Genomic DNA, 14,508 nt, shown 5'->3' with positions numbered 1-14,508 from the left:
CCTCTCTCTCTCTAAAACACATGTTCTGACTGTACCCTCCTCTCTCTCTCTAAAACACATGTTCTGACTGTACCCTCCTCTCTCTCTCTAAAACACATGTTCTGACTGTACCCTCCTCTCTCTCTCTAAAATGCATGTTCTGACTGTACCCTCCTCTCTCTAAAACACATGTTCTGACTGTACCCTCCTCTCTCTAAAACACATGTTCTGACTGTACCCTCCTCTCTCTAAAACACATGTTCTGACTGTACCCTCCTCTCTCTCTCTAAAACACATGTTCTGACTGTACCCTCCTCTCTCTCTCTAAAACACATGTTCTGACTGTACCCTCCTCTCCTCTCTCTAAAACACATGTTCTGACTGTACCCTCCTCTCTCTAAAACACATGTTCTGACTGTACCCTCCTCTCTCTGAAACACATGTTCTGACTGTACCCTCCTCTCTCTAAAACACATGTTCTGACTGTACCCTCCTCTCTCTCTCTAAAACACATGTTCTGACTGTACCCTCCTCTCTCTCTCTAAAACACATGTTCTGACTGTACCCTCCTCTCTCTCTCTAAAACACATGTTCTGACTGTACCCTCCTCTCTCTCTCTAAAACACATGTTCTGACTGTACCCTCCTCTCCTCTCTCTAAAACACATGTTCTGACTGTACCCTCCTCTCCTCTCTCTAAAACACATGTTCTGACTGTACCCTCCTCTCTCTAAAACACATGTTCTGACTGTACCCTCCACTCTCTAAAACACATGTTCTGACTGTACCCTCCTCTCTCTCTCTAAAACACATGTTCTGACTGTACCCTCCTCTCTCTCTCTAAAACACATGTTCTGACTGTACCCTCCTCTCTCTCTCTCTAAAACACATGTTCTGACTGTACCCTCCTCTCTCTAAAACACATGTTCTAACTGTACCCTCCTCTCTCTAAAACACATGTTCTGACTGTACCCTCCTCTCTCTCTCTCTAAAACACATGTTCTGACTGTACCCTCCTCTCTCTCTCTAAAACACATGTTCTGACTGTACCCTCCTCTCTCTCTCTAAAACACATGTTCTGACTGTACCCTCCTCTCCCTCTCTAAACACATGTTCTGACTGTACCCTCCTCTCCTCTCTCTAAAACACATGTTCTGACTGTACCCTCTTCTCTCTAAAACACATGTTCTGACTGTACCCTCCTCTCTCTAAAACACATGTTCTAACTGTACCCTCCTCTCTCTAAAACACATGTTCTGACTGTACCCTCCTCTCTCTCTCTCTAAAACACATGTTCTGACTGTACCCTCCTCTCTCTAAAACACATGTTCTAACTGTACCCTCCTCACTCTCTCTAAAACACATGTTCTGACTGTACCCTCCTCTCTCTCTCTAAAACACATGTTCTGACTGTACCCTCCTCTCTCTCTCTCTAAAACACATGTTCTGACTGTACCCTCCTTTCTCTCTCTCTAAAACACATGTTCTGACTGTACCCTCCTCTCTCTAAAACACATGTTCTGACTGTACCCTCCTCTCTCTCTCTAAAACACATGTTCTGACTGTACCCTCCTCTCTCTCTCTAAAACACATGTTCTGACTGTACCCTCCTCTCTCTCTCTAAAACACATGTTCTGACTGTACCCTCCTCTCTCTCTCTAAAACACATGTTCTGACTGTACCCTCCTCTCTCTCTCTAAAACACATGTTCTGACTATACAATCCTCTCTCTCTCTAAAACACATGTTCTGACTGTACCCTCCTCTCCACCTCTGTCCTTTCAGCCAGTGAGAACTGTCATGATTTCCACCCCATGTTCTTCACCCATGACCGCTCCTTTGAAGAGTTCTTCTGCATCTGCATCCAGCTGCTCAACAAGACCTGGAAGGAGATGAGGGCCACCAGCGAAGACTTCAACAAGGTGAGGTTGGAATCTGTGGCTCAGTTACTAAAGTATGGTGCCTGCAATGTCAGGATCATGGGTTCGATTCCCGCCTGGGGCCACTTAAATGGCAAATTGTATTCATTTTCAAACGGCAATACTTGTGCAGGGGTAGCTAACCCTCTTTCTGGAGAGTTACCCTGCTGCAGGATTATTCTCCTGATCATTCTACTGATCAGCTGCTAATCAGGACCTTGATTAGCTGAAACAGGTGTGTTTGTTTAGGGCTTGAACAAAATCCTGCAGATCCAGTATGGCTTTTTTTATTTTATTAGATTTGTCAGCTCGTATAGGAAAACTACTGTAGTGTATTATGTCCCATGTCAAGTGGTGTTTTCCGGTCTGGACATGCAGTGCATTCGGAAAGTAGTCAGACCCCTTGACTTTTTCCAAATGTTGTTACATTAATCAAATCAAATCAAAATCAAATCAAACTTTATTTGCCACATGCGCCGAATACGTGAAATGCTTACTTACAAGCCCTTAACCAACAGTGCAGTTCAAGAAGAAGAAAATGTTTACCAAGTAGACTAAAATAAAAAGTAATAATAAAAAGTAACACAATAAGAATAACAATAACAAGACTATATACAGGGGGCACCGGTAACGAGTCAGGGTGCGGGGGTACAGGCTAGTTGAGGTAATCTGTACAGGTAGGTGGGGGCGAAGTGACTACGCATAGGTAACAAACTAACAGTGAGTAGCAGCAGTGTACGGGGGGGGGGGGGGGGGGGGGGGTTGTCAATATAAATTGTCCAGTAGCGATTTTTATGAATTGTTCAGTAGTCTAATGGCTTGGGGGTCGAAGCTTTTGAGGAGCCTTTTGGTGCTAGACTTGGTGCTCCGGTACCGCTTGCCGTGCGGTAGCAGAGAAAACAGTCTATGACTTGGGTGACTGGAGTCTTTTACAATTTGATGGGCTTTCCTCTGACACCGCCTATTATATAGGTCCTGGATGGCAGGAAGCTTGGCCCCAGTAATGTACTGGGCCGTTCACACTACCCTCTGTAGCACCTTACGGTCAGATGCCGAGCAGTTGCCATACAAGGCGGTGATGCAACCGGTCAGGATGCTCTCGATGGTGCAGATTTTCCAAATGGAGGGCGGGGGAGAGGTTTGTATGCATCTCTGTGTGTGGAGTAAAGGTGGTCTAGGATTTATTTTTTCCTGGTTGAACATGTGAAATGCTGGTAAAATTTGGGAAAACTGATTTAAGTTTGCCTGCATTAAAGTCCCAGGCCACTAGGAGTGCTGCTTCTGGGTGAGCATTTTCTTCTTTGCTTATGGCCTTATAGAGTTGGTTGACAGTGGTCTTAGTGTCAGCTTCGCTTTGTGGTGGTAAATAGACGGCTACGAATAATACAGATGAGAACTCTCTTGGTCGACAGCTTATCATAACGTACTCTACCTCAGGCAAGCAATACCTCGAGACTTCTTTAATATTAGACACATACCCCCACCCCTCATCTTACCAGAGGTAGCGTCTCTGTTCTGCCAGTGCGTGGAAAATCCCGCCAGCTCTATATTTTCCGTTTCTTCGTTCAGCCACGTCTCGGTGAAACATAAGATGTTACAGTTTTTAATGTCCCATTGGTAGGATAATGTTAATAGTAGGTCATCAATTTTATTTTCTAACGATTGCACGTTAGCAAGGAGAATGGAAGGCATTGGGAGTTTACTCGCTCGCCTCTGGCTTCTCAGAAGGATCCCCGATCTGCGTCCCTTTTTCCGGCGTCTTTTCTTCACGAAACAGGCGTGAATCTGGGCCTGTTCCAGTAAAAGCAGGATCTCATTCTCGTCGGAAAAAGTTTCTACCAGTCCGCGGTGAGTAAACGTTTTTATGATGTCCAGAAGTTATTTTCGGTCATAAGAGACGGTAGTAGCAACATTATGTAAATTGTTATGTAAAAAATGACCAAATTGCACAATTGGTTGGGGGAATGTAAAACGTGAGCCATGTTCTTCGGCGCCATCTTTATCTTTTCATTACATTACATTACTTTACATTACAGCCTTATTCTAAAATTGATTTCATCAATCTACACACAATAACCCATAATGACAAAGCGAAAGCTGGTATTTAGAAATGTTAGCAAATTTATTGAAAATTATAAACAGAAATACCTTATTTACATAAGTATTCAGACCCTTTGCTATGACATTCGACATTGAGTTTCCATTTCTACAACTTGATTGGAGTCCACCTATGGTCAAGTAAATTGATTGGACATGATTTGGAAAGGCACAACCTGTCTATATAAGGTCCAATAGTTGACAGTGCAAGTCAGAGCATAAACAAGCCATGAGATTGAAGGAATTGTCCGTAGAGCGCCGAGACAGGAGTGTGTCGAGGCATAGATCTGGGGAAGGGTACCAACACATTTCTGCAGCATTTAAGGTCCCCAAGAACACAGTGGCCTCCATCATTCTTAAATGGAAGAAGTTTGGAACCACCAAGACTCTTGCTAGAGCTGTACGCCCGGCCAAACTGAGCAATCGGGGGGAAAGGGCTTTGGTCAGGGAGATGACCAAGAACCTGATGGCCACTCTGACAGAGCTCCAGAGTTCCTCTGTGGAGATGGTTGTCCATCTGAAAGGTTCTCCCATCTCTGCAGCACTCCACCAATCAGGCCTTTATGGTAGAGTGGCCAGACGGAAGCCACTCCTCAGTAAAAGGCATGACAGCCCGCTTTGAGTTTGCCAATAGGCACCTAAAGGACCATGAGAAGCAAGATTATCTGGTGTGATGAAACCAAGATTGAACTCTTTGGCCTGAATGCCAAGCAAAAGTTAATTAAGATCCTTGATGAAAACCTGTTCCAGAGCGCTCAGGACCTCAGACTGGGGCGAAGGTTCACCTTCCAATGGGACAATAACCCTAAGCACACAGCCAAGACAATGCAGGAGTGGCTTCGGGATAAGTCTCTGAATGCCCTTGAGTGGCCCAGCCAGAGCCCGGACTTGAACCCGATCAAACATCTCTGAAGAGACCTGAAAATAGCTGTGCAGCAACGCTCCCCATCCAACCTGACAGAGCTTGAGAGGATCTGGCAGAGAAGAATGGGAGAAAGTCCCCAAATACAGGTGTGCCAAGCTTGTAGAGTCATCCCCATGAAGACTCGAGGCTGTAATTGCTGCAAAAGGTGCTTCAACAAAGTACATTTACATTTAAGTCATTTAGCAGACGCTCTTATCCAGAGCGACTACTGAGTAATTGGTCTGAATACTTATGTAAATTTGATATTTCATTTTTTTTCCCCAAACATTTCTAAAAGCTTGTTTTGGCTTTGACATTATGGGGTATTGTGATGTCATTATGGGGTATTGTGTGTAGATTGATGAGGGAAAAAAATAACAATTGAATCCATTTTAGAATAAGGCTGTATGTGAGTTATTATAGTAGCCACTGCCTATATAAAGCCAGCCTCAATGTGCAGAAGTTGATTTAAGATGCATAGTCATGGGCTGCATCCCAGATGATACCCTATTCCCTATATAGTGCACTACTTTTGGCCAAAGCCCATCAAAAGTAGTGCACTACATAGGGACCCAACCATGTCTCTCCAGATGGGTTTTCCTCGAGGCGTGTCTTATTTTAGGAGTGATTGAGAGTGATGGGAATTGAGCTCATCTCCCCAGGCTTTCAAATTAAATTCTTCATTGTTGTCTGACATGAAATACACATGAACTCCTCCGTCAGTTGGTCTCACTACTTATTTAACTCCTGGCTTCACACACACATCTGTGGAAGTCTGATTCAGTCACTGTCTCGGAGGAAGTCTGATTCAGTCACTGTCTCGGAGGAAGTCTGATTCAGTCACTGTCTCTGTGGAAGTCTGATTCAGTCACTGTCTCTGAGGAAGTCTGATTCAGTCACTGTCTCTGAGGAAGTCTGATTCAGTCACTGTCTCTGAGGAAGTCTGATTCAGTCACTGTCTCTGAGGAAGTCTGATTCAGTCACTGTCTCTGAGGAAGTCTGATTCAGTCAGTCTCTGTGGAAGTCTGATTCAGTCACTGTCTCTGAGGAAGTCTGATTCAGTCACTGTCTCTGAGGAAGTCTGATTCAGTCACTGTCTCTGTGGGTTTCTTTGCCAGACTGACAGATTACATAGAAAATGTCAACTCCACGTGATATTGGAAACCTAAGCCAATCCAATCAGTATTCTAGTACTGTACACAGCATCATATGAACATTCCTTTTTTCCTGTTGTCAAATGAAATTACAGAATGGTAGCTTGGATAGTGTAAGGTAGACTGTTGCTGTTTCAGAAGATCATCAGATTACTGTAGGAACAGAGGTAGTATTTGTTGTGTGTACAGAATTGACTAACCACCAATCTCCTCTGTAGCTTCAACACCCTGCCTTGTTTTGAGGCATCATGATGTGAGTCATTGGCTATGTCCCAAATGGCATCCTATTCCCTATATAGGGCTCTAGTCAAAAGCAGTGCACTATTTAGGGAATAGGGTGCCATTTGGGACAAACACACTGTGTAGCATTGCAGTAAAGGCACCCATCTCTCCAGAAACAGCATTGTCTGTATGTGTTTGTTTGCCAACTTAGGCCCGGTAATGCTGACCAATCTCACCATCTCGCAAAGCCCTGTGCCTTTTCCCCCGTCCGTACTCTGCTCTCAGCACCTCCATACTCTGCTCTCAGCACCTCCGTACTCTGCTCTCAGCACCTCCGTACTCTGCTCTCAGCACCTCCATACTCTGCTCTCAGCACCTCCATACTCTGCTCTCAGCACCTCCATACTCTGCTCTCAGCACCTCCGTACTCTGCTCTCAGCACCTCCGTACTCTGCTCTCAGCACCTCCGTACTCTGCTCTCAGCACCTCCGTACTCTGCTCTCAGCACCTCCGTACTCTGCTCTCAGCACCTCCGTACTCTGCACCTCCGTACTCTGCTCTCAGCACCTCCGTACTCTGCTCTCAGCACCTCCATACTCTGCTCTCAGCACCTCCATACTCTGCTCTCAGCACCTCCATACTCTGCTCTCAGCACCTCCATACTCTGCTCTCAGCACCTCCATACTCTGCTCTCAGCACCTCCATACTCTGCTCTCAGCACCTCCATACTCTGCTCTCAGCACCTCCATACTCTGCTCTCAGCACCTCCATACTCTGCTCTCAGCACCTCCATACTCTGCTCTCAGCACCTCCGTACTCTGCTCTCAGCACCTCCATACCACCTGTCATTTAAGGATGTATACTGTACTACACTGCCTGAAGGTGACGTTATAATTGGGGATAAGCACTCATTCAGTGTGTTAGTATCCCTGCTCCCTTTTTCCAGGAGTGAGCTTGTTTTTATTTGTGTCGGGACACACACAGTGTGAAATGTACCTTTTTAATCGTTAGGACAGCAGTCCTAACATTTCTGTAACTAAGGTTGACTTCCGTCAACGGGCTTTTGTACTGGGGGAGAGAAGGGCGTGTTTCATAGTTCTTAACTAATGTCTGTTCACTTGGGTGTGGCCACTGACTGGGCCTACATTTTACTATGAAACAATTATCTTATTTAGGAGGCTACAATTAAATGTCTTCTTTTCACGAATAGTTTCATATTTAAACATTTAAATTGCACAACAATTCCATGTGAATCTGATAACTAGAATGTGTAGACTTTCCAAGATACAATTTATGTCGTCCTATCATCAGATATAATGTCCCAAAACAATGACTGATCCGACATCATATTCTTTAAGTACCAACGGACACTTTCAACTGGTTGAGAAAGTGACATATTGTTCCATTCCCCAACATTTTGACGTTACCATACTTTCTCTGGGGTAACAAAGGCCTTTCCAAGAGTCCATTCTGTAGAGTGGAGGGAGAAGGTTTTGGTATTTATGGAGGTAGGGGTCATAAACCTCACCCAACAGGGCAACATCATGACAGTATATTATAATTAACGAATTATCAACATTTCCATAACCAAACATTCTAAATGAATGGTGGAATATGTTGGGATTAACAGTAACTTCATTGATCAATATTTATTTCACGGGTCATTGATAATTATTTACAAACAATTGACACAAACAAATAGTGGTCAGGAATTGGAATTATTCTGATGTCGCCATTTAATAATTATGCTCCCTACGTTCCTCACATGTAGGCAGGAAGTTCAAACGTCATCAGGACGTAACAGTGGTCATTTTCCCTTCAACTGAAATCATCACACGTCAGTGTTTCTAACCACCCCCCTTAAACGCACACACTACCCAAACACACTACCCAAACAGCAAGGCAGAATGGCACATTGCAAACTAGCACTGGGTACGTATTGACCAACATGGTATGTCCATTTGGTGAATGTAGATTGGCGGAGCAGATAAAGGAACATCATAGCAGTTGCCTCGAGGCAGGTGAACACTTTTCACTGGCCATAAACACTGTCCACTGACCTTTTGGCGATGCGGTGGCACAAACTTCCCTGCATGGGCCTTTGTTGAAGCAGGTAAGGGAGCATTCTCCCCCGAACGATGCACGGTGGACACTGGGGTTGTCTCTAGTCCCCCCCAGTAGTAACAACGTCTGTGCCACACCCAGGAACATGCTGCGGTGCAGTCATTTTCTCTCCCAGCCCAGGGAGAGGGTTAACGCACACCCTCTCCTCTCCAGGCTGTGAAGAGAGCTCGGTCATAATCAATTCAGTGTCAATCCATGTCGGGATGAAAACCTCACACACCCCATCATAGGGCAGAAACTACTGCAGAGCCCCCCCATAGGAACAGCAGAGGAGCAGGAAGGAGACAGTTCAGCCTCCAACACGGCGTCCTCACTTGGGCCCGACTGGTAAACTTGACCCCAACCTTATAAATCAAAATCAAATATTACAGGCGGAGGCGAATCCCGTTATTCACTTAGCCTACCACAGAGATGAGAAGTGTTTTCCCCACTTTTTATATACCTAACCACCACAGTGGCTTTTCCATAGCCCCCCTACAGGTTGGCTCTGTCCATGGTGCTGACACAGCGTGGCGAAGATACAGATTTTGCGCCAACCTGACATAAACCTAAAACTGAGAGGGCACAAGTGTTTTTTATTATTGACTGCAATGACCATAATCCATTGCTCGCCTTCTTGTCCGGTCTTTCTTTTACACCTGCTATGTAAAAGAGACAGAATGTGCAATCTAGAGGGATAGCAGTTGCTTCGAGGTATCTCTACCTGAACATACATGATCTTAGTGATTGATAGTTGGTATTCAGCAGCCATAAAGGTATGCCTTATTTATTAAGAAGAACTAGACAGCACAGACAGCAGCTCCATAGAGATGAGATGGCCACAGGGGGGCTGTTTATTCACAGGGGGGCTGTTTATTCACAGGGGGGCTGTTTATTCACAGGGGGGCTGTTTATTCACAGGTGGGCTGTTTATTCACAGGTGGGCTGTTTATTCACAGGGGGCTGTTTATTCACAGGTGAGCTGTATATTCACAGGTGAGCTGTATATTCACAGGGGGGCTGTTTATTCACAGGTGGGCTGTTTATTCACAGGTGGGCTGTTTATTCACAGGTGGGCTGTATATTCACAGGTGGGCTGTATATTCACAGGTGGGCTGTATATTCACAGGTGGGCTGTATATTCACAGGTGGGCTGTATATTCACAGGTGGGCTGTCTATTCACAGGTGGGCTGTCTATTCACAGGGGGGCTGTTTATTCACAGGTGGGCTGTTTATTCACAGGTGGGCTGTATATTCACAGGTGGGCTGTATATTCACAGGTGGGCTGTATATTCACAGGTGGGCTGTATATTCACAGGTGGGCTGTCTATTCACAGGTGGGCTGTATATTCACAGGTGAGCTGTATATTCACAGGTGGGCTGTTTATTCACAGGTGGGCTGTATATTCACGGGTGGGCTGTATTTTCACTAAATGAAGCATAGGTTTCAATCTGAGTCAATAGGTCTATCCCCCTGACTTGCCTAGGTAAATAAAGGGTAAATATAGATATATTTTTAAATATCCCCGCTCACAGTGTAAAACTGAAGTCTGCGTTTTAGATGCTATGGTAGATCAGTGTTATGCTATTCAATGGGAACAGTGATTCCAAGCTGTGTTGGTTTATCATCCTTTGCCGACGGAACTGAACTACTCGCCTGAGAATGAAACACACACACACACCTCTCTGGGCCAGGAATCCTAATATCCAATAACACACACCACTTTCTCTTCACAAGATGAGAATGAGTCTTTATTGAATTGGGACAGATTATTCCCCACGTCCTTCCTCTCTTCCTCCTCTCCTCCTCCTCCTCACCATCCCTCACTTCCCTGGTGTTTGTTTAGGAGATGGAGACTGTCTCTCTGGTTCAGTTGGAGCCTGCTGCTGGTGTTATTACGTGCTCCACTAAGGCAGTTATTTATCTTATAACTTGTCCTTGTGGTAAAACTTATGTGGATAAAATAAAGTGCGAATTAAAATTACGTATCTCGGAGCATCGTAGCACCATTAGGTACAAAAACTCGACTTACCCAGTTACGGCCCACTTTTTGGAAGCAAACCACTCGATTTAGTCTCTACGTTATATTGGCATCGAACATGTCACCCTCCCTAGGAGAGGAGGTGACCTCGTCTCTACATTATATTGGCATCGAACATGTCACCCTCCCTAGGAGAGGAGAACCTCGTCTCTACGTTATATTGGCATCGAACATGTCACCCTCCTTAGGAGAGGGGAACCTCGTCTCTACGTTATATTGGCATCGAACATGTCACCCTCCCTAGGAGAGGGGAACCTCGTCTCTACGTTATATTGGCATCGAACATGTCACCCTCCCTAGGAGAGGGGAACCTCGTCTCTACGTTATATTGGCATCGAACATGTCACCCTCCCTAGGAGAGGAGAACCTCGTCTCTACGTTATATTGGCATCGAACATGTCACCCTCCCTAGGAGAGGGGAACCTCGTCTCTACGTTATATTGGCATCGAACATGTCACCCTCCCTAGGAAAGGAGGTGACCTCGTCTCTACGTTATATTGGCATCGAACATGTCACCCTCCCTAGGAGAGGGGGTGACCTCGTCTCTACGTTATATTGGCATCGAACATGTCACCCTCCCTAGGAGAGGAGGTGACCTCGTCTCTACGTTATATTGGCATCGAACATGTCACCCTCCCTAGGAGAGGAGGTGACCTCGTCTCTACGTTATATTGGCATCGAACATGTCACCCTCCCGAGGAGAGGGGAACCTCGTCTCTATGTTATATTGACATCGAACATGTCACCCTCCCTAGGAGAGGGGAACCTCGTCTCTACGTTATATTGGCATCGAACATGTCACCCTCCCGAGGAGAGGAGGTGACCTCGTCTCTACGTTATATTGGTATCGAACATGTCACCCTCCCTAGGAGAGGGGGTGACGTTGACATTTATTGTTAAAACGAGAGGCTGCCTGGATCTTTAATTTAAAGACTCTTGCTCCCTTCGGTCTCAATGTAGACTTTGATCTGAAGCCATTCTTGTGATTATTGTGATTTTGCTATTGTAAATGTTTGTAGGCTTACGTAGCCAAATTGTATCTATGATCGTACGCTATCCATTTGTTTTTTGTATGCTGTTTAAATATATGCAAATTAACCAATGATATCAGGCCATACCCGGCCATGATTACAGACACCTGTGTGTCTTTTGACACTATATAAATGAGTCAACCTGCAGTGTTTGTCATTATACCCTGATGAAGACAGTTTTCTGTCGAAACGTTGGACATAAATATTTTTGCATCTGAGCTCCTAGTGTGTGCTGCTCTCCTTTATTTTTTAAGTGTTCTACTCCACTAGCCAGCACCTCGCCTAAATAGGTGTGCGTTTCTTTCGCCTCTAGAGCCTGCTGCTGTGCCAGACTGGAGAACAGTCACAATGTACCCATCAGCACATATGGCCATAGTCATTCTTATGCCAGAGAAACATGTGCAGCAGAGCTGTATATAGAGATGGCTCTGAACATGTGTCCCAGATGGTCATTCTGGACATGTCCATCTGTCTGTCTTGTGTAGTCAGCTGACCATGGGTGACATCCATGGTTTGTCTGTGGGTCATAGAATGTTTCCTATAGCGCTTGGTTCCAAAAGCAGCACTCTCACCAAATAATGATCATAACAGTGATTGATTGGTTGTGTCTGGTATGTTTTCTTACAAAGACAGGCAAGGGCTTTCACGTTTTCATGATTCTTATTTTTTTTGGTCAGAATTTTATTTTCCGTCAACCAGATTTTGCATGTAAAAGGTATTACAACCACATTTTGTCCTGCATTTCCTTCCTGTTCTTTACAAGGTCCTTCTCTCCTACTGTGTGTGTTAGGTTTGTATGTGTCCTAAATGGCACCCTATTCCCTCAATGGTGCACTACTGTAGACCAGAGCCCTGGTCAAAAGGAGTGCACTACCAAGAGAATAGGGTGCTATTTGGAACGGGTTATTTGTCTGTGCATCCTCCATTTTCTTCTCTTTTGTGGTGTGGCTACTGTAGTCCCACCTTCACGTTTATCTAGTCAGCTACTGTAGTCCCACCTTCACGTTTATCTAGTCAGCTACTGTAGTCCCACCTTCACGTTTATCTAGTCAGCTACTGTAGTCTACCTTCACGTTTATCTAGTCAGCTGCTGTAGTCCCACCTTCACGTTTATCTAGTCAGCTGCTGTAGTCCCACCTTCACGTTTATCTAGTCAGCTACTGTAGTCCCACCTTCACGTTTATCTAGTCAGCTGCTGTAGTCTACCTTCACGTTTATCTAGTCAGCTACTGTAGTCCCACCTTCACGTTTATCTAGTCAGCTACTGTAGTCCCACCTTCACGTTTATCTAGTCAGCTACTGTAGTCCCACCTTCACGTTTATCTAGTCAGCTACTGTAGTCCCACCTTCACGTTTATCTAGTCAGCTACTGTAGTCTCACCTTCACGTTTATCTAGTCAGCTACTGTAGTCCCATCTTCACGTTTATCTAGGCAGCTGCTGTAGTCCCACCTTCACGTTTATCTAGTCAGCTACTGTAGTCCCACCTTCACGTTTATCTAGTCAGCTACTGTAGTCTCACCTTCACGTTTATCTAGTCAGCTACTGTAGTCCCATCTTCACGTTTATCTAGGCAGCTGCTGTAGTCCCACCTTCACGTTTATCTAGTCAGCTACTGTAGTCTACCTTCACGTTTATCTAGTCAGCTACTGTAGTCCCACCTTCACGTTTATCTAGTCAGCTGCTGTAGTCCCACCTTCACGTTTATCTAGTCAGCTACTGTAGTCCCACCTTCACGTTTATCTAGTCAGCTGCTGTAGTCTACCTTCACGTTTATCTAGTCAGCTACTGTAGTCCCACCTTCACGTTTATCTAGTCAGCTACTGTAGTCCCACCTTCACGTTTATCTAGTCAGCTACTGTAGTCCCACCTTCACGTTTATCTAGTCAGCTACTGTAGTCTCACCTTCACGTTTATCTAGTCAGCTACTGTAGTCCCATCTTCACGTTTATCTAGGCAGCTGCTGTAGTCCCACCTTCACGTTTATCTAGTCAGCTACTGTAGTCCCACCTTCACGTTTATCTAGTCAGCTACTGTAGTCCCACCTTCACGTTTATCTAGTCAGCTACTGTAGTCTCACCTTCACGTTTATCTAGTCAGCTACTGTAGTCCCACCTTCACGTTTATCTAGTCAGCTACTGTAGTCCCACCTTCACGTTTATCTAGTCAGCTACTGTAGTCCCACCTTCACGTTTATCTAGTCAGCTACTGTAGTCCCACCTTTACGTTTATCTAGTCAGCTACTATAGTCCCACCTTCACGTTTATCTAGTCAGCTGCTGTAGTCCCACCTTCACGTTTATCTAGTCAGCTACTGTAGTCCCACCTTCACGTTTATCTAGTCAGCTACTGTAGTCCCACCTTCACGTTTATCTAGTCAGCTACTGTAGTCCCACCTTCACGTTTATCTAGTCAGCTACTGTAGTCTCACCTTCACGTTTATCTAGTCAGCTACTGTAGTCCCACCTTCACGTTTATCTAGGCAGCTACTGTAGTCCCACCTTCACGTTTATCTAGTCAGCTACTGTAGTCCCACCTTCACGTTTATCTAGTCAGCTACTGTAGTCCCACCTTTACGTTTATCTAGTCAGCTACTGTAGTCCCACCTTCACGTTTATCTAGTCAGCTGCTGTAGTCCCACCTTCACGTTTATCTAGTCAGCTACTGTAGTCCCACCTTCACGTTTATCTAGTCAGCTACTGTAGTCCCAACTTCACGTTTATCTAGTCAGCTGCTGTAGTCCTACCTTCACGTTTATCTAGTCAGCTGCTGTAGTCCCACCTTCACGTTTATCTAGTCAGCTACTGTAGTCCCACCTTCACGTTTATCTAGTCAGCTACTGTAGTCCCAACTTCACGTTTATCTAGTCAGCTGCTGTAGTCCTACCTTCACGTTTATCTAGTCAGCTGCTGTAGTCCCACCTTCAGGTTTATCTAGTCAGCTACTGTAGTCCCACCTTCACGTTTATCTAGTCAGCTACTGTAGTCTCACCTTCACGTTTATCTAGTCAGCTACTGTAGTCCCACCTTCACGTTTATCTAGTCAGCTACTGTAGACCC

At 45.1% G+C, this 14,508-nt stretch overlaps 1 protein-coding gene across 7 annotated transcripts in view; it reads left to right on the top strand.

Moving 5' to 3' along the window:
* Positions 1–14,508, top strand: part of LOC115174032 (engulfment and cell motility protein 1) — a 163,580-nt gene that overhangs the window by 109,921 nt on the left and 39,151 nt on the right. For all 7 annotated transcript variants that reach the window (XM_029732639.1, XM_029732635.1, XM_029732637.1 and 4 more), the window contains one exon: positions 1,763–1,899. In XM_029732639.1, the coding sequence (XP_029588499.1) occupies positions 1,763–1,899 (137 nt within the window). The remainder of the gene's footprint in view (positions 1–1,762; positions 1,900–14,508) is intronic.

This window comes from Salmo trutta, chromosome 34 (assembly GCF_901001165.1).
Source record: "Salmo trutta chromosome 34, fSalTru1.1, whole genome shotgun sequence".
NCBI lineage: Eukaryota > Metazoa > Chordata > Actinopteri > Salmoniformes > Salmonidae > Salmo > Salmo trutta.
Note: the sequence above shows the minus strand (reverse complement) of the source record. Positions and strands in the feature narration are given on the sequence as shown.